Genomic DNA, 24794 nt, shown 5'->3' with positions numbered 1-24794 from the left:
CAGAGGGACTCTTCCGCAACCCCCTCGCCCGCCCCTGAGGACACCCCCATCAGGCTTTCTCTTTCGCCGGAAGAGGAAGCGAGCCTCGCCGCAGAGGTGGAACGCCTCCAGGCACATTCCACCATCTGTCATATAGTCGGCACTCGCCCCAACAGAGGGGAGATCCGGGATCTTCTTCAGGCCCGCCTTCTTGCAGATGTGGGCAAGATCCTGGACGTTCAACTACTGGGCCGTGGTCACTACCAGATCGAGTTCGAGACGGCCCAGAACGTGGCCCAGGTCCTAGCCATGAGTCCCCTTGACATCAGGGGTGCTCGGGCATTCTTCAGACCCTGGCAGCATGGCTTTGACCCAGCAGCGGCCGAGCAGGGAGAGCGCCTTTTCCATGTTACAGTTTGCTTCCTTGGACTCCGCCGCAAGTACCTTCCGCTCCTCTCGAGGCTAGGAGCATTGGTAGGCTCGGTGCTTGAGACTAGCCCCACAGCAGCTTCAGTGGTGGCTAGAGCAGCTGGGCTACCTTTGGTCAGGGTTTTGGTTCCTGACATCTCCTCCCTTCCTAAGGTCATTCAGCTACCTAGGATAGGGGGGGGATGGATTGATGAGAGAGTGGATTTCTCGGGGCTCGCGAATCAGTGCTTTATCTGTAGGCACGTCGGCCACCTGGCCAAGGCCTGTCCTCGCAGGAGACCCCGACCTCCGCCGCAGCAGCAGGCCCCTGATGGCCCGCCCACAGATGCGGCTCGGCAAGCAGCCTCCGGGACACTTGCTCAGCCCACAGAGACCTCGAAGTGGCAGCCTGGACAGGGGCGCCGTCGAGGGAGATAGCCACAGCAGCACGCCCAGAGACTGATGCAACAGCAACCACAGTCTCAGCATCACTGGGTTCCCGTGAGGAACAGCTTTGCTCCCCTCCAGGAGGAGACACCAGCGCCGACTGAGGACCAGGAGATGCCACCACCCCCTCCTTCGCCTCCACCCCCCCTCCCCCGTCCCCTCCTCCCGCCCCGCTTCCACCTTCGCCTCCCCCCGCCCCTGCTCTGGATTCGGCAGCGGCTCCTTCTCCACCCCCCTCTCCCCCCCCCTCCTCCTCCCCCGCCCGCCTCAGCTCCCCGGGAGGCTCTGGCAGTCCCCTGGCGCTCACCTGCAATCCGGCGGACACTAAGCACCGACCTTGCTCGAGCACCACAGAGGAGACTTACCATGCCGATTCGGGCTTCACGGATATCCTCTATGCGCAGTCGGCTGAGTCGTCTCGACACTCGACAGCGCTCGGAGGCTTTTGATTACTCCTCCACACGGCTTTTTGGAGCAGAGGGCCCCCATGAGCCAGCTCCCATCAGAGTTCATGTAGTGATACCTCCAGCCCGTGGGGAGGAGGCACTTGATTCAGCGGTAGCCTTCTCATTCCCTCTCTGTGGCCCTCGCGACCGGGAGTGGACCCTGGATCTCGCTCTTAGGACTTTGAAGACTCAGGCAGTTGAGTTTTCTCATCATGTGAGCGATCTGGAGGTGACAGATGTGATAGGTCGACTATGGGAGTTGGCTCATTTTTTCCTTGATCCCGGGAGTGTGGACGCCTCAGGGATTCGACATTTGGTCGTGCGTATAGTGGCAGACTTAGCACGCGTGAATATGTATGCAGTCACGAGGCTGCTTTGTCTGAGCGAGAGGCAGTCGCCATGGGACACAGTCACTGGCACCTGATCCGTGATTCTTGCAGCACACCGGGTGGGCAGATTCGTAGCCGCTCGGATGGGGACTATTCTTCATCCAAGCCGCTTGCGAAGGCCCGTCGTACGGCTGAGACAGCATCCACCTCAGCAGGTCATCCATGAGGATCATCTCATGGAATGTCCAGGGCCTTGGCGGAGCACATTATATAGGATATCGTGGCTGCTTGAGGCAGGAGCTGCAGAGATGCCTGGTTGGGGGCAGTATTGATATTTTGAAGATGCAGGAGCACCATTTGGGGGAGAGCAGGATCCGGAGATACGGTTCGGTGATGCCTGGTAGATGGGACACCTTTTGGTCTGCAGGGTTTGGCCCCTTGGGTGGGCAGGGAGGAGTATGTATGGTCATTGCGGATGTATGGCGACAGGCCATTGTGGATCGCGGGATCATTGTGCGCCTGGTAGAGCACAGTATGTCATTCTGAGGACACATGATGAGCTCTTTGGCGTGCTCAATGTCTATGCGCCCAACCATGCTAGTGCCAGAGCAGAGTTCTGGACCTAGGTTACGGATGCATTGCCAGAGGCCGCACATTGGTGTGTCGGGGGAGACTTCAACATGCTTGAGGACGCGGCTGATAGGGTGGGAGGCAGTCATGTTATAGTGCACGGCACGGAGCTTGCAGCGTGGGAGGGATTTTGCATGACATTGAGGATCACTGATGCATGGCAGCATGGGGCCTTCTCCCGCTCTCAGGACAGTCTTAGTTTCTCTCGGTCGGATCGCCGGCAGGGAGGGACTAATCTATCACGGATTGATCGCTTTTATGTGGGTGATTGGTTAGGGGAGCGAGGGGGCTCCGTTGGCATTCTCGCTGGCACCTCTTTTTCAGACCATGCGCCAGTTATTTTGACACTTGAGGAGAGGTCACAGGAGACCAGCTTGCAGTTGAGGATCCCAGAGAGGATACTTACAGATCCTAGTCTCGCTGAGGACATTGAGAGGATATGGCATGATAGTCAGAGCTCTGACCAGGATGCAGCAGGCCAGTGTGTCCAGGGACTCATCGAGCTCAGCTCTTTTTTGCACGCTGCAGCCTTGACACGACTGGGAGAGACTCGCGAGCGGGAGCGTCGGCTGAGACATAGCCTTACTTCGCTTCAGTGCCTTCAGGAGCAGCAGCCTACATGTGAGTGGGTGGCATCCCAGCTGAGCCAGGCACGCCAGGAGGTTAGAGAGGCAGAGGAGCAGAGACATGAGTTTTACTATCATCGCCAGGCCTCTCAGTGGACGCAGCTTGCAGATAGAGTGACTGGGGAGTTTTTTGAGATTACTGGACCCCGCCATGCTCGCGCAGGAGTCGCCAGCTAGGGAGGCCGGACGGATCGATAGCCACTGAGCCCGGGGAGATCAGAGCCATTGCCACTGAGTTCTATAGAGACCTACTTTCAGCGGAGCCAGACACTGAGGCTCGGGATGCTTGCAGACAGATTGTATGGGCCCATGTGCAAAGGAGGGTCACAGATCGTATGCGTATAGTTCTGGGTGAGCCTCTTTCAGAGATTGAGCTTGCTGAGGCCTTAAGGGCCCTTCCGTGCCATAGTTGCCCTAGGGAGGACGGATTGATGCCTGCCTTTTTTATGCACTATTGGGACCTTTTGGGGCCAGGCCTCCGCAGGGGCTTTCAGTATGTTTTGGACACTGGGGTGATGCCATAGAGCTTTTCAGAGGGCTTGATCTTTCTTATCCCCAAGGAGGAGGGAGTGTCAGATGATATTCGGCATTGGAGACCTATTACGATCCTCAATACTGTCTACAAGGTCTTAGCAAAGGCCTTGAGTTTGAGGATCCAGCCGTTTCTGGGGGAGTTGATTCATGCTACCCGGACAGGATTCATCAAGGAGCGTAGTATCCTTGACAACATCTTCACCTTCTAGGAGGCGACAGCCCGAGCTAGATTTCTCGGTGAGGACTTGGTCGTGATGCTTCTCGATTTTGAGAAGGCATACGATAGAGTCGATTGGGGTTTCTTAGAGGGCACTATGCTTCACCTGGGCTTTGAGCCAGTTTGGATCCAAGGAGTGGCGGCTCTATATTCCACAGCTCGAAGCCAAGTGCTGATTGCAAGAGGACGGGGGCCGAGTTTTGAGCTGACCAAATCAGTCCGTCAGGGGTGTCCTCTTGCCCCGTTTCTTTTTCTCTTCTTTGCTGAGGCTATGAGCATGTATCTAACGGCAGAGGAGGTTGGTTTGAGAGGACTCCAGCTCCCAGTCCGGGGGGAGGGCCTACTCGATGCTGAGTTTGCTGATGACACGGGTTTATTTTTGCATGGCCAGAAGGCCAATCTTCAGCGGGCAGAGCAATCGCTTCAGGTTTTTAGTGCAGCTTCGGGAGCATTGATCAATTGGCGCAAGACAATGGCCTTTTGGATCAGTAGCGCTCCCACTCCGACATGGAGCCCAGACCCCGCTTCTTCTGAGCATTCGGAAGAAGCTTTTGTATTGGAGTACAGCTCAGCTATCCTTGGCTGGGAGGGTGGTGGTGGCAAATCAGGTGCTTTTAGCGACCATGTGGTACATCACGTCTTGTTGGATCTTTTCGAGCTCTTGCATCAGCCAGGTACAGAGGCTGACCAGGAACTTTCTTTGGTCTGGGCGGGACGGTCAGCCAGCCCGGGCTAAGGTCGCTTGGGCAGTTATTACACTTCCCGTTGGCCCAGGGAGGCTTGGGCATTATCGATCCAGTTGATCAAAGCAGAGCCCTATTGGGGAAGCTTATTGTTCGGGGGCTGCTTCCAGGCGCTGAGCCTTGGAAAGGGCTTCTTTTTCAGCGGCTACAGGCTCGGGCTCCCCCGGTACTTGGGCACCAGAGATACGATGAATCTTCATAGAGATGAGGAGGACAGGCCTCAGTCGAGGATGGGAGGACAGATTCGCCTTGAGCATCCTGAGAGCTTGGGAGTTGCTGAGACCAGGACTCTCTCAAAGACATCCTTCTTGTGATGAGGAGCGGGCCAGACAGCCGCTCATCTGGAGCCCAGCAGTTCGCACAGAGCAGGGTCATATGCTGGGTTCTCGGCCTCGTCTAGCCTGGGGACCATTGGCGGCAGGCCCAGCACATAGTTTTGGAGACTGGCAGGCCTTCTGCAATCTTCCAAAGGAGATCCAGGAGGAGAGGCTGAGTCACTTCAGAGGGGGGCTGATTATGAGGGATGACATTCAGGAGGCACTCACAGAGCAGTGGTTCACGCCTCTCGAGCCAGTGGCCCCACGGTGGATGGGAGCCTTTACACAGTTGGAGATCCTGATTGCTGTCAGAGCTTGCACTGAGGATGGCAGCTGCCTTTACTATGAGATCCAGGATGAGGGCAGACTTCAGAGAGTGGAGGTGGAGTCGCCTTTGGTTGCAGAGTGCATCTTTCAGAGGATACGGGTAGTGGCCGCCGCTTCTCGGAAGTGGCATATTGACCCAAACCTTGCAGATGTGGACTCTGATTGGCGCATATGGGCATATGCAGCGCGCCCCTTGGCCCGGCTCCAGTGGGACCCTGGCGAGTACGAGTGGCATGATCCTTATGCATCCCTTGAGGCCACAGAGATCACCTTTTCCCAGTATACTGTTCGGTTGGGGCGACATATTTTGATGGCAAGGAGGATGGTCTCTCCAGCTGCATCAGGGCACTGTCGGCTACAGGGACTCTCACAGGAGTTCCTGGAGGATTTTTGGACCAGGCTCTGGGCTAGTCGACAGGCACGCAGGATCTCGACTTTCCAGTGGCTGGTCGCCCACAGGGGCTCTGCAGTTGGCAACTGGCTTGCCTACAGCGGTCTTCCGGCGGCCTGCGCCCGATGCGGCCACCTTAGGGAGACACAGAGACATTGCCTATGGGACTGCCCTCAGGCCCAGCAGATTTGGCTGCGGATGCTGCGCATTCTGGCCCCCCTCTCTCCAGAGGGTATGTATACGTGGGGAGCCGCTGCTTGGTCGACTTCGTCAGGGCCTGCTATGGGCTATGAGACGGAGCAGGACAGCCAGGCCATCAGATTCATTAGGGGCAAGCCTCGCCTTGTTCCTTCACCGGATTTCTCGTCCGTAGGCTGGACCAGGAGAGGGATCTTCGGTGGGAGCTCCTCAGTAGCCTCACCATCTGGTTCACCTGGAGGGCCCGATGTTTCAGGGCCTTTGAGGGGAGACTGGAGCCACCAGCAGAGACTGTTCGGGGATTTGGCAGGAGTTGATCCACACCCTGCGAGGACAGTATGACCGCATTCGGAGCGACTCGGATGAGGCGATCTTGCGGCGCCAGGCCTTTCACACCACTTGGCGCAGCGGCCCCTTCTATACCCTACACGCGGGGTCCCCCCGCTGGCACTACAGGCCACCTGTTTGGCTTTTTCCCCCTCCTATTGTATGATATAGCCCTTCAGTTCTTTATACTAATATTTGTATTTCTCAGCACCTAGGGAGAGTCTCCCTGGCTGCTTTGCTTTGATCTCTGCTCTGTTTCTTATGAGCAGGAGAGGATCTTTTGTAGCCCTACGGGCGTTTTTTATATAACTAATGAAAGGATCTTTTCTCGGAAAAAAAAACATCATCACTTGGAGCCTCTCTATGCTCCTCCAGTGATCCTTCCCTAGGCCTGAAACCAAAAGGCTGCACCATACATAGCCGATGGTCATACTAGAGTATTGAAGAGCTAGCACTTAGTGCGAGGTTATTGGAAATGTGTCTAGAAACACTGTCTCTACATACGGGCCAAGGAGGCATGCCCCCTCGCAAGTCAGTAAGTGGCAGATGTGGTCATGCAAAACAAAGGGCCTGTAAAAGTGACTCCTAGATACACATACTTTTGCACAACCTGGGGCATCTCTATATATGAAACAAAATCGTAAGGCAAATGCATAAGATGTGTTGAAGACCATAACCTTGGTTTTGCCCAAATTGACCATAAGATCTCTCCCTGCAAAATCTGTCCAATGCATTTAAGTGTTTCTGTAAACCCTCGGCTGAATCTGAGATCAAGAAAATGTCGTTAGCATATAGCAATATGGGCACTACTGACTGAGCCAATGGTGAACCTCTCCCTCAAAAACTATGCACAAATACTGCGATCTCATCAATGTATATGCAAAAAGGGTAGGTGAGAGTGGGCAGCCTTGCTCAACCCCAATAGTGCTACATATATCTCACGAGGTCCCACCGGTTGCACATACTCGGCCGAGTATTGCCTCATATAGTGCCATCACACCCCATATCATCTCAGGCCATGTTCCCTCTCGCGTAAGAGGCAAAGCGTGGTGGTTTTGCACTCTTTATCATACCATCCATTCTCGAGTTGGGATCCCACTTGCAAACTTGTTGTGGACTACCATCATGGACTACAATGTGTGCAAAATAGGGAGAGAGAAAGAAAGAAAGAAAGAAAGAGAGTTGTATTAACGTCTTCAAAAGGCCAAAATGACCTATGAGACCAAAAGGTTACATCATATCCATGAGGTACATCATCCTGGGTACAAAATAGTACTAAAGAACGATAACAAAAAAACTAGAACTTTAAAATCTGATCTAGGTACATGAGCAGAGAGCTCTCATATCACCCTAATACATCCCTCATGGGCCGCTGTGACATGGTGCTCAAGGTGGTAAAACTGAGCTGGTGCGAGGTGGTCTTGCAATGATGGGGGAGAGAGAGAGAGAAAGAGAGAGAGAGAGAGAGAGAGAGAGAGAGAGAAAGAAAGAAAGATTTTATTAACGTCTTCCAAAAGACCGAACTCGGCCTATGAGACAAATCGGAGTACCTGTATGGGGTATCCTCTGTCATCCCAACAAAATGAAAAAGTACTGAATAAAAAAGCTGAATCTGGGTGTGCAGGGGATGGAGCTCTACTACTAGGAGAATGCAAAGCTATATGCATGGAGTATACAATCATGATATGCAACCTAGCTAGCTCCATCCTGTACCATACTGGGGATATAAAATGGTATACATCAGTGAAGGGGGTGTCCACAGCTCCCTGAAGAACATGCCTGGGTGTGCTCTGAAGCGAGCCAGTCGCTCCGCACCCTCTCTGTAAAACTGAGCTCTGATCTCTGTCATCTCTCTCTGGTATAGGCGTGGTGTCCGAAAGCCAGGTGTCCTCTGTCTCCTGCGGGCTCTAAGTGTCTCTGCTCTCTGGAGAGTAATTCCCTGCCGTGTAGGGGCTGGGAGGGGTGTGGATCTCTGAAAAAATGTAGTAATCTGTGTCTGTCGCCCCCCCTCTGGAGCTGTCTGAACCTGTAATAATGTCTCTCTGTGGCGCTGTATGTCTAGAATGTATCTCCCCAGTATGCACTGGTCTGCTGCCTCAAAGATCTGGCGTAGGGAATGTGGCTCTCTGAATAAAATGGGATATCTCTCTCTGATGGCTGTATATGCTCTGCATCTGCATACATAATGCTCCTCACTCTCCACCTCCTCTCTGCACAATCTGCATACCCTCTCCTCTCGGGGGATCCGTGCTGCTCTGCCAGTCTCAATCTCCAATCGGTGTGATGAAACTCTGAGCTGACCAATAGCCACTCGGGAGCCGTGTGGTAAAAAGCCCTCCATGTATCTAGGCCTCTCTATGAATCCATCATCAGTGATACTCATGAAGTGATCTCTGTAGTATAGCATCTTCGGTAGAAGAGGCTGTGCAGGCGATATCCATGTCTCTCGTGTATAGAGCTGCCATAGATCCTGTCTCAATACTCTGTTCCTCTCACTATGAAATGAAATGATATATTAACGTCCTCAAAAGGCCAAAATGACCTATGAGACCAAAAAGGTTACAACAATTGGTGGATCTGATACAATGTCTGTGTAAGAAAAGCTAAAACAACTAAACAACTAACTGAAACTAAAACAATAACTATGAGGAAAAGTAAGGTACTAGGAGCTCCTAATGGATAACATCTGGGAAGGAAAACTCCAGCAACAAAGGTAAGCATCATATACATCACTATCCAAAGATGTCTCTCATCGGTCGATGGCGGATATCCTCAATGTCCTCCATGGTGAGTACTCTGACTGGACGTCTCCCATGCCGTGCTAGTATGGTCCTGATCCTCTGTTGTAGTCTCCGCCGGTGTCGAGATGGGCCTCTCATCTTGGGGTGCCTGGACCGCCCCAACTCTATAGCCCGATCAATCAGTGTACCTTTGGTGCGGTTGTACTCTGGGGCTAGCTGCAATGCCTGCTGGCCTGACTGCTCAATCTCTAGTCGAAAGAAGTCTGTAATCTGCCTCTGTAGGTGTCTCTCCCTCTCTGATCCCCTCCCTCTCAAGAGACCCTCTCTATGTCTACGCAGCTCCAACAAGTATAATCCGAGGCATCTCTGATCCTGGTATCTCATGACTCTCCAAAGTGGTCCAAAACCCAAATGAACAGGCAGTGAAAACGGCCTCGTATCTCATAATATACTGGACATTGACATATGTAATGTAACTCTGTCTCTCGCTCCATCTGGCACAACTGACAAATCCTGGCCTCAGCTGGTACTGAATCTGCCAATCTCAATCTCTAGCTGGTGTGAGGATGTGCGCATCTGACCAATAGCACACCGTACCCCATGAGAAAGATGAGTATCCATGTAGGTGGGTCTAATCACAAACCCATCCCCCGTGAGCTAGACAAGATGATCTCTATAGAAAGCCATCTTCGTACCAAGCTCGTGTCTCTATTGTATCTATGTACTCCTAATGTCCAGCTGAGTCAAGTCCTGCCTGATAAGTCTGGTAATCTCTGCCCGTGTGAGAGAGAGGGAGGGTGCATCCAGGGAGTACTGAAATGGAGATAGCCTATCCATACTAAAGCCATGCAGTTGGAACCAAGCTATCATCTGTGCATACAAACATGATCCGTCTCCCTGTGATGCCAACTGAAGTGAAGACTCCAGGGCTAAGCGAGTATATCTGTCTCTAGGGAGAGCCCAAGTGCTATGTATAAAGGAGACTGATCGAGTGAGTGCCTCTACTACCAATGGGGGGGCAGCCATCTCTGCACGGATAATATCATGTGGTACGGAGGGCTTGGCCCTAATCATCCGGGAAATCATAGAAACCAAGGGCCTCTCCATACATCTCCATCCATCACTGCTACTAGCTCGGCTGTGGTGATCCACTGAGGGTCCCCATATCTCCACTCCATACAGCATGGCTGAAGTGACCAAAGTGTCAAAGAGCCAGAGCTTTGTTCGAGGTTCCTGAAACTGAACCTACGAACACATCCTCTCTAGTCTCCCCAATGCTGCATAAGCTCTAGTCAATCTGGTCTCCGCTCGTCTCCTCAAGGAAAATAGTGGTCCACTAAAAACCACACCAAGGTAAGTATATGCATCTGTATACTCCACTATCTCCTGACCATATGTAAAGGTGGGTATTGACCTCCTAACCCACTGTGCTGTGGTGTTAAACATCATCACTTTGGTTTTACCAAGGTTAACAGACAATCCACTGTCCTCTGCAAACATGTGCAATGCATCCAAATGACGCTGCATCCCCTCTGGAGAATCTGAGATCAGCACAATATCATCAGCATACAATAACAGCGAAATCCATGTCCCTGCTAGCTGTGCTCCTCTGTCACCCTCCCGCTCTACATAGTCCGAAACCTCATCCACATACATCCCAAATAAGGTGGGAGAAAGGGAGCAGCCATGTTTCACCCCAATAGTGGAGTGAACCATCTCAGATATACCCTCAGTGTAGTACGTACCTGCCCCACAACTGTCTTGTATAAAGCCATGATTCCCCAAATCAGCTTTGTGGGCACTCCCATCTCCTGTAGTCTGCGCATCAGCTTGGCTCTCGATACTGTGTCGAAAGCTTTGCGGAAATCCACAAAGAAACAATAAATCCTCCTGCCATATAATCTGCCCTCCTCAATAATAGCTCTGAGTGTCAAGATATGGTCAAGAGTGGAGAAACCTCTCCAGAACCCTACCTGCCCTGATGCATGTATGCCCTCTCTCTCTGCCCATCTACTCAACTCCTTCTCAAGAATAGATGCATATAATCTAGCCAATGTGTGACCAATCATGATGGTACGATAATTCCCAGGAAGCATGGGATCCCCTGACTTGAAGATAGGCACAATGGTGGACATATTCCAAGTCTCAGGAAAACCCTCACACATTGCTCGTTTAAACATCATAGCAATAAGCTCTGCAAGCATATCTCTGGCATGAATAAAGTGCTCTACTACCAAACCATCATGATCATCTGCTCTCCCAGTCCTCATCTTGTCAATAGCTTTCCTTACCATCTCAGCATTAAAGAAAGCACATGTCTCTGGGCATGGCTCCGATGGGTCTGGCAGGGGCGGCTGTCCTCGTGCTGTGTACAGGGATGCTGCATACTCACCCCAAATCTCTATTGGGAGGTAATGGCTGGTGATGGTGAATGCTCATGGAATAGTCTCCATGCCTCGCCTGAGTCCTGACTCATAAATAACTGATACAAATCCCTCTCTAACTGAGCAAGATAAGCCCTCTTCTTCCGTCGCACTAGGCGCCGGAAGGTAATCCGTGACTATTTGTGGGTGGTAACACCCATGAGCACCTCTCTCTGTAATCTGATCCTCATCTCTCTGCACTCCTCATCATACCAGCTGTTCTGGGGCATGTTCCCAGATCGTCTCCATGTAGGCTGACTATGGGGATATGCCTCTAATGCTGCAGCATGAAGCGTCTCTATCAATATCTGAGTGAGCTCATCTAATGGCCGTCTCGGCTCCTCGGCACATAAGCGTCTGTATATCTCATCCGTGTACACAGTGTCAGTCTCCCTCGTAAAGGTATAACGAGTGTGTGGAGACCTGTCCCAATGGAGCTATGCTGAACTGAAATGTGAGAGTGAAGGACAAGATAGCATGATCCACTACTACTCCAACCGGCCTAGTGCCTACCATAAAATCCTGAAAAGAGGGAATGAGACTGGGCTGAGCCATAACATAGTCCACTGTACTAGCACCATGCCGATGTGGAAAGCTAGTGAAACCGCCCGATTTCGGGAATCTCTGTAGGCCATTCAGGATGGCCAATCCATGTGCAGTCCCCATGTCTATCAAATACCGCCCATACACTGTATGTTCCTCATCCTGTGAGAGTCTAGATAGGCCCATATCCCTAACATCAAGCTCCCTCAACATCTCCTCTGAGGTATCATAAAATACTGTCTGGTTATGGGCGGTCCTGGCATTGAAATCTCCGAAGAGAATGATGTCACCATCCCTCGAGAACTCCCAAATGTCATCATCCAAAATAGAAAAGGGAGACTGCCCGCTAGGCGATGCATACACTAATGTACTAGGAGCAAAATAGCATATAGCAATGTAGAGATATCTGCCGGTCTCTGCCCTTAGTCTAACCCACATGTACCTAGCCTGCTCATCTCTGCCGACTATATGTATCAGTGGCTGTAGCTCCTCTCTAAACAATACTGCCACTCCTCCTGAGCCCCGTCCTCTATGCTCTGAACGAGTCTCCTGTCTACAAGCTGTCTCCCATCGGTATCCACTAACATGTGGCATGGACTGTCCAGGAGCCTGATGCGTCTCACAGTAGAAGATGATCTCCCTCCCAGTGAAACTATCCTCAAAAGCCCCTACATCAAGGCGTAGAGATCCATTACAATTCCAAGTAGCAACTTTGAGTGTAGTCCCATAGGTCTCGCGCCGTCATGAAGAGCGCCTCTCCATAATCACCACTCTACCATCTCTATAGAAGGCCACTTTACCTTTCTCTCGGGCTGCCCTTATCTCGGGGATAGCTTCTTTCATGTGGGCAAGTTGCGAGAGTGTGAGGTCATCTCCAAGAAATATTCCCGTCTTCAATGAAAGATATATTAAGCGTCTACTAAAGACCCAATGGGCCTATGAGACCAAAGTGATACAATAATGTCCATGGCGTTGTAGTGCCATGGGCCTACAGTGAGAGAAAGAAACAAACAAACAAAAATATATTAAGCGTCTCCTAAAAACTCAATAGGCCTATGAGACCAAAGTGATATAATAATGTCCATGGCATATCTCATCATGGAATGGAAAATAAAACAGAAACAAAACATAAACATAGCTATCTCACTGGGGTGATACAAAATTGTCCATGGAAACTCATCATGGAATACTAGGAACATAGAAACATGAGAGCAGCATCAGCTCCTAGTAGATGGTATACCGCTCTCCAAAATATCAAGCATGGGGCTAATGAGTGTGGCTGAGAGGTCTCCCTCAGCTATGTCACGTGGAAAGGTAGCTCGATGGCGGTGGAGCATGTCCTGGATCTGGAGCTGATGAGGGGATCATGGCCGATGGCCGGGCGGGCGCGGGGGGGGGGGGGGGGGTGCGGAGGCCCAGTCTAAGGTAACTCCTCTCTAGTGAGGTAGGTCTTGCGCAGCCCGAGGTGGGTCCGCAAGATCCACTGTATTGATGTCCTCCACTTCCTAGGTTCGGAAGAAACTGGTGATGTTTGGTGCGAGGGAGGAGGCGGGTGGCTGAGGCCGAAGCTCTCTCAAGAAAGTGTACCTGTGTCTACAAAGCTCAAGCAAGAAAAGGCCTAGGCAACGCTGGTCAAGGAAGTCAACGATCCTGGAGAGTGGATCAAATCCCTCATGAAACAGACAGTGAAACTTCCTGCAAATCTCATTGTATACTGGGCAACGGCATATGTAATGCTCCTCCATCTCAACCTCTGTGTCACATAATCGGCAGATCCTCTCATCTCTGGGTCTCCGTATGAGCTTCCCGGTTTTGAAGACATGCTCGGCTCTACCTGTCTCCAGGTGGCATAGAACCCATATTTGGCCAATCACAATCCGCATGGCATGGGACATGTGAACACTCAAGTAGCCCGGTTGCTGGGTGAATCTATCCTCAGTGAGCGTGAGGAAGTGATATCTGTAGAAGTGCATCTTGGTTGGGAGCTCCGGAGGTGTGATCCATGTGCAATGGGTGTAGAGGTTGAGAAGATCTAACCGGATAACCCGGTTGGTATCCTCGTGAGAGAGCCGGAGAAAAGGGGACTCCAAACTCTACTGAAGGGGTGGTAGGCAGTCCATGCAGAGCCCATATGCTAAGAACCAAGTGGAAACTAATGCATACCATACTCCAAAGTGGCCCTCAAGTGCTAGCTGTCTGGAGGACTGCAAGCCTCGGGTACCTGTGGCGACCCATGTGACTGATGAGATGGAGGTATGTGAATGTTTCCACTACCATCGTGGCTGCAGCAAACTCTGCCTGGATAATCTGGTGTGGGATTGATGGTTTGCTGTGGATCAAAATATGTGAAGCTCAATCTGGATGTGAAGGGGCGAGAAGTATTGAAGACCATTACCTTGGTTTTACCAAGGTTAACAGACAGGTCCCGCTGTGTGCATAAGTCCCCTAAGGCATCCAACTGTCTCTGAAGCCCCTCGCAGGTCCATCAATACATACTAAATCACAGCACTCTGGCCTCACGCACCTGTGAAGTCACTAGAGAGAGAGCGCATTCTCTTCTAAGAGCCATACGTCCCCAACCTTCCACCTGCAAGCTACAGATCAAGGACATACTCCATCGACAAGGTATCCACCACAAGAGGTGGACATCATCACAGCAGCTCCATCTGTTCTGGACGAGGATGGTATTATTATTGGATGAGGCATGCACTCCTACTCCACTGTACCGGTACCTTGTATTAGCCATGTGGCTACCTGTACTAACTTTTCATCGTCACATGTTCTTAGTCAAGGTATGTAGTTTCTTTTTCAGTTTTCAGTTTTTCCATGGATCAGTATTTTCATGGAACTATTGAAATACCCTTTAGGTCTCTCATAGAGCCTTTGGGTCTTTTGAAGATGTTAAAATATCTTTCTTTCTTCCTAGTGCTAACTTGGAACTGTACAATAAAGGGCCACTTAGTCATCATTCTCTGTGTGAAAGATTTTATCAACACACGTGACCACCAGGAGAAGTTCTACACGCTCGCCGGCTGCCCAGAGCTCAAGATGACAAAACTAGTGCTCATGCACTCTCATTTCAACAATAAGATTAGGTGAAAAGCCAAATAGCATCTTCATCTCTCAATACAGAAGGGTTAGCAAGATACTCAAAGCACTCTACTAGGCAAGTGCAAGTCAGTTGGTATACCCCTGGAGGGTATGAAGATTCTCCATAACGAAATAACCTTGGGAGTGCAATCACTTAACATGCACATGGAAGGATCTTTCTGCATGGACAAATTACACTCAAAACACCCAAGGGAAATGATGACCCTCTACTCCATATACCCTGCTTGATAGCTTGTCTTTTGTATCCACACATAAGATAAATCTAGGTGATCAATCTTGACCCCTTTTAAGAACTTCACAAAGAATTGTCACCATCCACTGCAAAGAAGAACATTGCAGTTATCAGTTCCCAGGTTGGTCATTTATTCGCGGCCCTTTTTAAGGATCTCACAAAAGCAACCAAGATTACCCCTCAAAGGGTGGCACATGGTAATGGAAATCATTTTACCCATTTCCAACGTCAAAAGGAAAACTGCATGTGCACATACAAACAGAATGTGCAATCAAAAGGAAAAATATGCATACATGTGCATATACAAACATTAATGTGCACAGTAATGTGAGCATGTCTTCTGAAGCATATGCCTCCTGGCATGGGCCACGTCAAAATGGCTTACTTATCACTATGTATGGCATACAGATGGGTAAAAGCCTTCATTTTAATAGATAAAATAAATGTCAAAACCTATGGAATTCAAGCAAAGCTGGGAAAAACAAGGACCTATGTATCATACCAAATGCTGGTAGCTGTTAGACCTTCAAAGAAGGCAAGATGGCCTCCGTGCCTTGTAAGGCCGAGTACCACATTTGCATTCACTCTGTTGAGAAAAACAAACCTTATTCGATCAAAAACACTACTTACATCAAAGGTATTAACTACCAATCATTTGAACAGCATTAAAAAAAATGTGATGAAAAAGACGCTACTTATAACACACCTACACTCATCCCAAGGAATGGCTTCTTTTGTACACACCGGATCATCCAAAGAGCTAATGCAAAAGAGTGGTATGGATACAGAATGTAAGTAATACGCACTGCTAGACTTGCGATAATATGTATCAACTGTCTGTGGACAGGCGCCAAAAAAAACATATGCTGTAAGCTAGAAATATGAATAAACAATTGATTATATTAAAAATCTGCTTTTATTTCGAAGTTCACATGCTCGAGACAACTGACCTCATATTGACCAACAACACGTGTGCAATAGTTGTCAAAGTCTCTGATCGAGCGGGACTGGCAACACCCCAACATTTGGTTTATCAGACGAGTTTTGATCTTGGAAATGCTTGGTGTCATTACCTTATCAAATTTCTAGCACAGCTAGGTACATACAGAAGGTCAACATCATGAAGGAATATGCAATGTCTGTCCTCTGTGTGCATGTACATGCATATGCAAATACAGCAAAGTAATGAGAAACAGAAAAATGGAAATGGTTGGAGACGGAGACGGAGCTTCTGATGGAGCCAAAGCAAGAAGACTCCATGTCGACAAGGTGGGTACAAGGTGGGAGAAGAAAGCAATAGAATTAAAATTCCTATTCGATTCTCAATTGAACAATCAAAGAAAGGAAGTGCTTCTCATAATTCAACAAGAGAAAGAAGCTTTGTCCATTCCTAACATCATTTGGCACATAGGATGGAGTAGGCCTGCCCACTTAGGACTCCTTTGGGACGCGAATGTGGCCCATGTGTACGGCTGGTATGAGCTGATATTGTTGCGGCAGTGTCAGCATGGGTGGCTGATAAGAAGCTCAATCCATGAAGAAATCAGTGATCAATCTCTGGGCAGCATCTTGTATGGCTGGCATTGTCTCTAAGCATGTCCTCTCAATACTCCATCCCTATGTCGTCAAAGCTCCATCAGGTACATCCCGAGACATCTCTGGTCCTCATACTGCATCACCCATACCAGTGGCCCGAAACCATCGCAGAAGAGGCAGTGAAATCTCTTCATATCTCATAATAGTATAATACCCTGGGCATCTGAACAGCCCCTATGGTGCATCTGCTCCTCCCGTGGGATGTTCTCAGCTCTCCCAGACTTTACTCGGAGGCGGTGGAGGATACTCTAAGCTGACCAGTCACGATGCACATAGAATGTGACATGTGGATCTGCATGTACTTCCACCCTCCGGATCTCAAAGAATACATCCCTGCAGAACTCATGTTTTGTCCCTATCTTTGATGATGACACCCAAGTCTGATGTATGTGTAGGCCAAGTAGATCCAACCGGATGATCCGGTTGATATCATGACGTGAGAAGTCAAGGTACGGGGAGTCTAGGCTGTACTGAAATGAGGGGAGATGATCCATCTGCAATCCATGTGCATGAAACCATTCAACTATCCCCGAGTGCCATACCAGCTTTGGTAAGTGTGATGGTTGCCTTCTTCATGAGATAGAGGGCAGTCTGGCCGGTCTCTCCTGCTCCCTCTCCCTCTCATGATACAGCTGCATAGAAGACTAGTGGAGACAGTCTCTGTCCAAGGCGTATTAGCATCTGTGACTAGTGGGGCTATGTCAAACTCCGTGTGTTTTATGTCATGGGGCACCGATGGCTTACTATTGATCATGCATGACAACATCAACAACTGAAGCCTCTCAATACTCCTCCAAACATACTCCCCCAATCCTAGTCCCCAAATGCCTGCTCCATACATAGCTGATGGGCACACTAAGGTGTCAGGGGCCAACACTGAGTGTGGGGTTCCTGAAAATGTGCCTAGAAGCACTCTCTCCAAACAGGCCAAGGAGGCATGCCCTCGTGCTAATCTGTTAGTGGCAACAGCAGTCATATTGAACACGGGGCCTGAGGTATACATATCTTTGCACAATCTCCACTTGCGCCCCTCTGAATAGGAAGGATAGCCGCCGTGAGGTGGTCGGGTGGTTGGTAATCACTTTGGTTTTGCCCAAATTGACACTAAGGTCTCTGTCATTGAAGAATCTTTCCAGAGCATCTAGGTGTTTTTGCAGTCCCTCCTCTGAATCTGAGAAGAGGACAATGCCATCAACAAATAGCAATATGGACAACACTCTTTGGGCTAAAGGTGATCCTCTACCTCCAAAGCTGTCCACAAAGACTGCAATCATCAATAATAAATATATAGCCCAATTAGTGTCGATAAGAGCGGATAGCCCAATAGTGTTACATATCGAGAGAGAGAGACCCCAGCACGTGCACACACTCAGCCCATTACTACCTCAAATAGTGACATCACAGCCGACATCACAGCCCAAATGCATCATGTGGTGACTCGAGCTCTTGCAAGCGTCCAATGAGCCAGGATTGAGGGACCGAATCAAAAGCTTTGTGGAAATCCACAAAGTAGCAATACACATGCTCCGTCATGATTGTGCTCCCACTATGAAAGCCCATAGAGTGAATATATGGGGCAATGTTGAGAAATTTCTCTTGAAACCTGCCTGACCAACTGCCTTGTGACCAAGATATTCTGCCACAGAGCTGATTCCGTCCTCAAGCACCACCCCATAGATCTTGGTCATACTATGAGCAATCATAATAGTCCTGTTGTTATTGGGATCGTGGGGTCCCCTGCTTTATGATTACGTCCGCAAGCACCACCCTATAGATCTTGGCCATACTATGATCGATCATAATAGTCCTGTAGTTATTGGGATCTGGGGGTCCCCCGCTTTATGAATGGGAACAATGGTGTTAGTGATCTAGGAAGGGAGGAAGCCTTTACAGATTCCTCTATTAAATAAGCTTGTGAGAATGAGGGCTAGAACATGGTGTCCATGTGAAGTGCTCCGCTCATTCGTAACCTTGAAAAGATGGGATGATGTGGGCCCGGGGATGTGTCACCTGTGGTATAGGCTAATCCGGCACATCATATAGCTGCCTCACATATGCCTCCCATATGACAGGGTCTGTGATGAGGGTGGGGGTTTTCTTCTCATCCAAAATGTGCCAAGCCTCCGAATTGTCTTCACTCAGGAAGAGCTGATACATTTCCTGTTCAGATCTTGCAAGGAAAACCCTCTTCTTGTGCAGGGTGAGTCAATAAAAGCTACGTTGCATCTCATATATTGCGATATGTCCAAGAGATAAGTAGAGTCGACAGGCCAGCTAGATCCACCAGGCATGGGAAAGTTACAAATACTACGTGAAGGTTTTCTGCAAAGAGAAATCAGAGAGTGGGGGAGAGAGGGCGCCCCATATAAGCTTCGTTTTCTCTTGAGAGAGAGAAAGAAAGAAAGAAAGAAAGTTATATTAAACGTCTACATAAGGCCAAATTGACCTACGAGACCGAAGTGTTACAATGTTTCCATGATATATCTCATCCTAGATAATACAAAAATAAAATGAAATTAATGTAAAAGGGTAACAGATCAATACAATGATAGAGCTAAGTGATAGATACTTGAGATTTTCATCTAGAGTTAATTAGGGTGTGTAGAAATGAATTAAACTCATCATCTTAGCATGCTAGAAAGCAAGAAAGAGATTAACACTAATGACAATGCTAATGACAAAAGTGAAGCATAATGACAAGGCAAGCGGTTTAGCTCGAAATCTGATATATTTGATCCATTAGATAGAGTGCCTCTTTATAGGCTTGGGTACATCTCCATTAGCCATTAATTATGGCAAATAAGCTTGCTTAAGCATCCCCTAATCTTTTCTAGGCGCCTACTATTGGCCTCCACATGGGCTGGCCATTCCACCCTTTACTCGTTCTTTGGGCTCCCTTTAACCCTTTGAACCATAGTCTATGACTTATGCAACCGTTACAAAGAGGGTCACATACCACTCCCCCTTTCCTCATTCTTTGGGCTCCCTTTAACCCTTTGAACCCATAGTCTATGACTTATGCAACCATTACAAAGAGGGTCACATACCACTCTCCCTTGCTCCAAACTGTCACCAGGAGGTGAAACTTTTTGCAGTTGTTTTCCTTATTTACATTTCTTTATAAATATATATATATTTTTCTTTTCTTTCTCTTTGGTTGTTGTTGCTTTCCCCCGGGATCTCTTGGAAGGGCTTGGGCCATTGCAATGTCAGAATGGGTCAGCCAGTGGGACTTTGGACCAATGGTTGGCTAAGCCTGAGAACTGCACTGAAAGATGATTGACAGTGTCCAGGACATGGGCACTGAAAGATGAATGACAGTGTCCAGGACATGGCCACTGAATGAGGGTATAGGCCAGTTTACACTAGTAAGTGGCCACCACCGAAATGTGAATGTATTTTGAATTCTAAGCAAATTTTGAAGTGACCATAGTGGTCAAAGATGGTCAGGAGACCAGAAGGAATGCAGATGACATCATCCCTAAAATCTAGGGAACTGCTATTTTTGGCAGTGTCGGAATTGAAAAGTGTTCGCGTCAATTTGTGCGGAATGTCAAGGGGACCAAAAGCTGGCAAAGGACTGTTGTGAGAATGTGAACCAGTCAGGAGATTTTTAGCCTGGAAGATTGCACGTGGAAAAGGCTTAAAAATGTGCCAAGTGTCAAATTTTGGTACATTTTCCTCATTGAGAAGAGGGAAGCGTGGGAAATTGGGGAAGGAGGCTCATTTGCAGCCATCGTGTGGTTTTGTTGCAGGAAAACCAGCATTTGTGGTGCACTCCCTTGCCCTACAACTCATAAATTGAGGGTTGAGCTTGCTCCCCACAGCCTCTCTCTCTCTTTCTCTCTCTTGCAGACTATGGAAATGCTTTCATCAGATAAAATCAGGTACAATTGTGTGAATTTCATGCTTATATGCAAAGGCTAGTTGCCTCCTTGAACAGGAACAGGTGTAGTTGGTTTCTACACCAAAGCAGGCACAGAAGAGGGTAATAACCTCTTCAAAACAATGCTGTTTCAGCACTGTTTAGGTGCTGTTTTTGGGCTGTTATGTTGCCCGGTTGATGCCAAAATGCAGTAGGACTTTGCTAAAGTCCTCCAGGACAGTACAAGGGTTATTTTGGGTTGAAAACAGAGCTGAAAACAGGCCTGTGCAGAAAATTACAGCAAGCTGAATTGTGATGTTTTGGACTCTATTGGGTAGCTTGATGCCTATGGAAGTGAGCCTGTCAGTTGGGATTCATTCTGAGATGTTATGGAACAGTTTTAGTGCAGTTATGCTGGCAAATTTCTTCTAAAATTTGCTAAGATTGAAGCAATCGTTTCATGGCCAGATTTACAGACTGTGCATGATGTTCGCAGTTTTCTTGGCCTATGCTCTTACTACCGCAGATTTGTAAGGCATTTTGCAGAGATTGCTTCACCGTTACATGCGCTTGAAAAGAAGGCTATTAAATGGCAATGGACAGATAAAGAGAAATCAGCATTTAGATGCCTGAAACAGAAAATGACTACAGATCCTGTGTTGACATTGCCAGATTTGTCTAAGTCATTTGTTGTGCAGTGTGATGCATGTGGGAACAGCATTGGTGCTGTCTTGATGCAGAATGGCCGAGTCATGGCATATGAGAGTAGAATACTCTCTGACACTGAGAAGAACTATCAGATTTATGAGAAAGAGCTGTTAGCTGTGATCCATGCACTTACCAGTTGGAAACACTATTTACTTGGTGCTGATTTTGTTGTGCAAACGGATCATCAAACGCTCAGATACTTTCTCACACAGGCAAAGTTGTCAGAGAAACACATGCGTTGGGCAAATTTTCTGTCAATGTTCTTCAGATAATGCATGTGGAAGGCAAGAAGAATGTGGTCGCAGATGCATTGTCTCGCAAACCACAAGTGTCAGCTGTTTCTATTTCTTATCACCAGGAATTGGATGATATGAAAGAGCAGTATGCCAGTGATGAAGATTTTCCCAGAATCTATGAGCAGCTAATGAATAATCAACATCATGATCACTATGTTCTGAAAGACGGCTTTCTCATGATGCATGGAAAGCTATGTGTGACTAAGCAGTTAAGGCCGAAAGTAATGCTAGAAAGTCATGCTCCACCGTATGCTGGACATCGAGGCATTGATGCTACAGTGAAAGTGGTTGAGACTTTCTTTTATTGGCCAGCTTTGAGACGTGATCTTGATGTTTATGTCAAATCTTGCCTAGTATGCCAGAAAGTCAAGTTTGATAGACAGAAGGCACCTGGGTTATTGCAACCACTGCCTATTCCAGAGAGACCATGGGAAAGTATTGCCATGGACTTCATTTTTGATCTTCCAAGGACAACGACAGGGAATGATGGAATCTGGACTATAATATGTAGATTCAGTAAGCAGGCACACTTCATTCCTGTTAGAAAGAAGATAAAGCCCGAGCACATGGTTAAGATTTTCATGCAGAATATCTTTAAATACCATGGTATGCCACAGTCTATTGTCAGTGACAGAGACCCAAGGATGACTAGCTTGTTTTGGAAAGCATTGTTTGAGAATATGGGCACGACCTTGAAATTCTCATCTTCTTTTCATCCTCAAACTGATGGGCAGTCTGAAGAGGCTAACTCTACTGTCTTGGATCTGCTGAAATGTTATGTGTCAGAACATAAGGCAACTTGGGAGCATTATTTGCCATTAGTAGAGTATGCTTACAACAATACAGTGCACTCCTCTACTGGTAAGGCACCTTTTGAAATTGTTGAAGGTGGCAAGAAAGTACCTCCCATTCTGCAGACAAAGGATAAGATATTTGAAGCAGATCGGTATGTCGAGGGATGGCAAGAAGCATATAAGAAGGTCAAATATGCCTTGGAAAAGTCACAAGCTAAGCAGAAAAGAGCTGCTGACATGCATCGTCGAGAACTCTTGTTTAAAGAGAATGACTGGGTCTTATTGCGCTTTGAAAAGGCACGACTGAGAAAAAGAAAGGGCAAGGAACGTCTGTTTCCTAAGCTGAGTATGCGATATTATGGTCCTTTCCAAGTCTCAGAGAAGATAAGTGATGTAGCATACGGGCTGAAATTGCCAGAAACCTGGAAGATACATAATGCATTTCATGTGAGCCTTTTGAGGCCTTTTATTGGCAATGTGCCAGAAGATATAGTGCCAGAGGAACAGCCCGAAGTGGAGGAATTGGATGAAATTCTGATTCCTGAGCAGATTTTGGCCCATAAAGACAGAAAAGTGAAAGGACAAGTTGCAAGAAGATACTTGGTGAAATTCAGAAATTATTCACCAATGGATGCTAAATGGATGGATGAGGTTGAACTGGCTGATTCACCTCAGTTGATGCAACTTTACAAGGAAGCCTTCCTGTTAGAACCTGCAGTGGCTTAATATGCTTTTTGAAGCTGAATTCTGAATGACCTGTACATTTGTATTATATGTTTGGCAATGTACAGTTTTGACATTTGTTGTCAATGACTTAATCAATGAATGAACTTTCAGTGCTTTGAAGTTGTATCTATTACGCTTCAAATGAATGATTTACATGTTGTGACACTAATAGTACAACATTTATGCTATCGCCCTGTGTTGCATCCGGAAACATGTATTTGAAAGGCTTGAACCTGCAATGGCACAAATGGTAGTGGGGAATTCCTATCATCGCCCCGTGTCATCCGTTGGCAGGAGATACATGCGATGACACTAATCACATGGGGAATCTTGTGATCGTCCTGTGTCATCCGTTTGCATGTGGACTTGTAATCGAGGTCGCTTGCTTCTTTCAAGAGGGGGGTATGTCACCAGGAGGTGAAACTTTTTGCAGTTGTTTTCCTTATTTACATTTCTTTATAAATATATATATATTTTTCTTTTCTTTCTCTTTGGTTGTTGTTGCTTTCCCCCGGGATCTCTTGGAAGGGCTTGGGCCATTGCAATGTCAAAATGGGTCAGCCAGTGGGACTTTAGACCAATGGTTGGCTAAGCCTGAGATGATTGACAGTGTCCAGGACATGGGCACTGAAAGATGATTGACAGTGTCCAGGACATGGGCACTGAAAGATGAATGACAGTGTCCAGGACATGGCCACTGAATGAGGGTATAGGCCAGTTTACACTAGTAAGTGGCCACCACCGAAATGTGAATGTATTTTGAATTCTAAGCAAATTTTGAAGTGACCATAGTGGTCAAAGATGGTCAGGAGACCAGAAGGAATGTAGATGACATCATCCCTAAAATCTAGGGAACTGCTATTTTTGGCAGTGTCGGAATTGAAAAGTGTTCGCGTCAATTTGTGCGGAATGTCAAGGGGACCAAAAGCTGGCAAAGGACTGTTGTGAGAATGTGAACCAGTCAGGAGATTTTTAGCCTGGAAGATTGCATGTGGAAAAGGCTTAAAAATGTGCCAAGTGTCAAATTTTGGTACATTTTCCTCATTGAGAAGAGGGAAGCGTGGGAAATTGGGGAAGGAGGCTCATTTGCAGCCATCGTGTGGTTTTGTTGCAGGAAAACCAGCATTTGTGGTGCACTCCCTTGCCCTACAACTCATAAATTGAGGGTTGAGCTTGCTCCCCACAGCCTCTCTCTCTCTTTCTCTCTCTTGCAGACTATGGAAATGCTTTCATCAGATAAAATCAGGTACAATTGTGTGAATTTCATGCTTATATGCAAAGGCTAGTTGCCTCCTTGAACAGGAACAAGTGTAGTTGGTTTCTACACCAAAGCAGGCACAGAAGAGGGTAATAACCTCTTCAAAACAATGTTGTTTCAGCACTGTTTAGGTGCTGTTTTTGGGCTGTTATGTTGCCCGGTTGATGCCAAAATGCAGTAGGACTTTGCTAAAGTCCTCCAGGACAGTACAAGGGTTATTTTGGGTTGAAAACAGAGCTGAAAACAGGCCTGTGCAGAAAATTACAGCAAGTTGAATTGTGATGTTTTGGACTCTATTGGGTAGCTTGATGCCTATGGAAGTGAGCCTGTCAGTTGGGATTCATTCTGAGATGTTATGGAACAGTTTTAGTGCAGTTATGCTGGCAAATTTCTTCTAAAATTTGTAAAATTCAGCTGATGCAAGTAGAGTGCTTTGTTGCACTTGTGCTTTGTAATTTCCAACCTTTTAACAATAAAGAAATACCGCAAGGGGCGCCGGACTTCGGGGCCAATGTGTTGTTGAGCGAGGGAGCGAGGATTTTGTGAATGTGTGTGTCTCAGTAAGTCCAGGTTATTTGTGAA

The 24794-nt window shown here is 47.9% G+C and overlaps 1 protein-coding gene across 3 annotated transcripts in view; it reads right to left on the bottom strand.

Annotated features, from left to right (window-relative positions):
• Nucleotides 1–24794, bottom strand: part of LOC147637906 (uncharacterized) — a 128462-nt gene that overhangs the window by 41307 nt on the left and 62361 nt on the right. For all 3 annotated transcript variants that reach the window (XM_086799750.1, XM_086799749.1, XM_086799751.1), the window contains 3 exons: nt 15920–15976; nt 15676–15806; nt 15472–15555 (listed from right to left, as the gene is read on the bottom strand). In XM_086799750.1, coding sequence (XP_086655876.1) covers nt 15472–15555; nt 15676–15806; nt 15920–15976 — 272 coding nt within the window. The remainder of the gene's footprint in view (nt 1–15471; nt 15556–15675; nt 15807–15919; nt 15977–24794) is intronic.

Source organism: Cibotium barometz, chromosome 6, assembly GCF_041138505.1.
Source record: "Cibotium barometz isolate CiBa-2024 chromosome 6, ASM4113850v1, whole genome shotgun sequence".
Lineage (NCBI taxonomy): Eukaryota > Viridiplantae > Streptophyta > Polypodiopsida > Cyatheales > Cibotiaceae > Cibotium > Cibotium barometz.
Note: the sequence above shows the minus strand (reverse complement) of the source record. Positions and strands in the feature narration are given on the sequence as shown.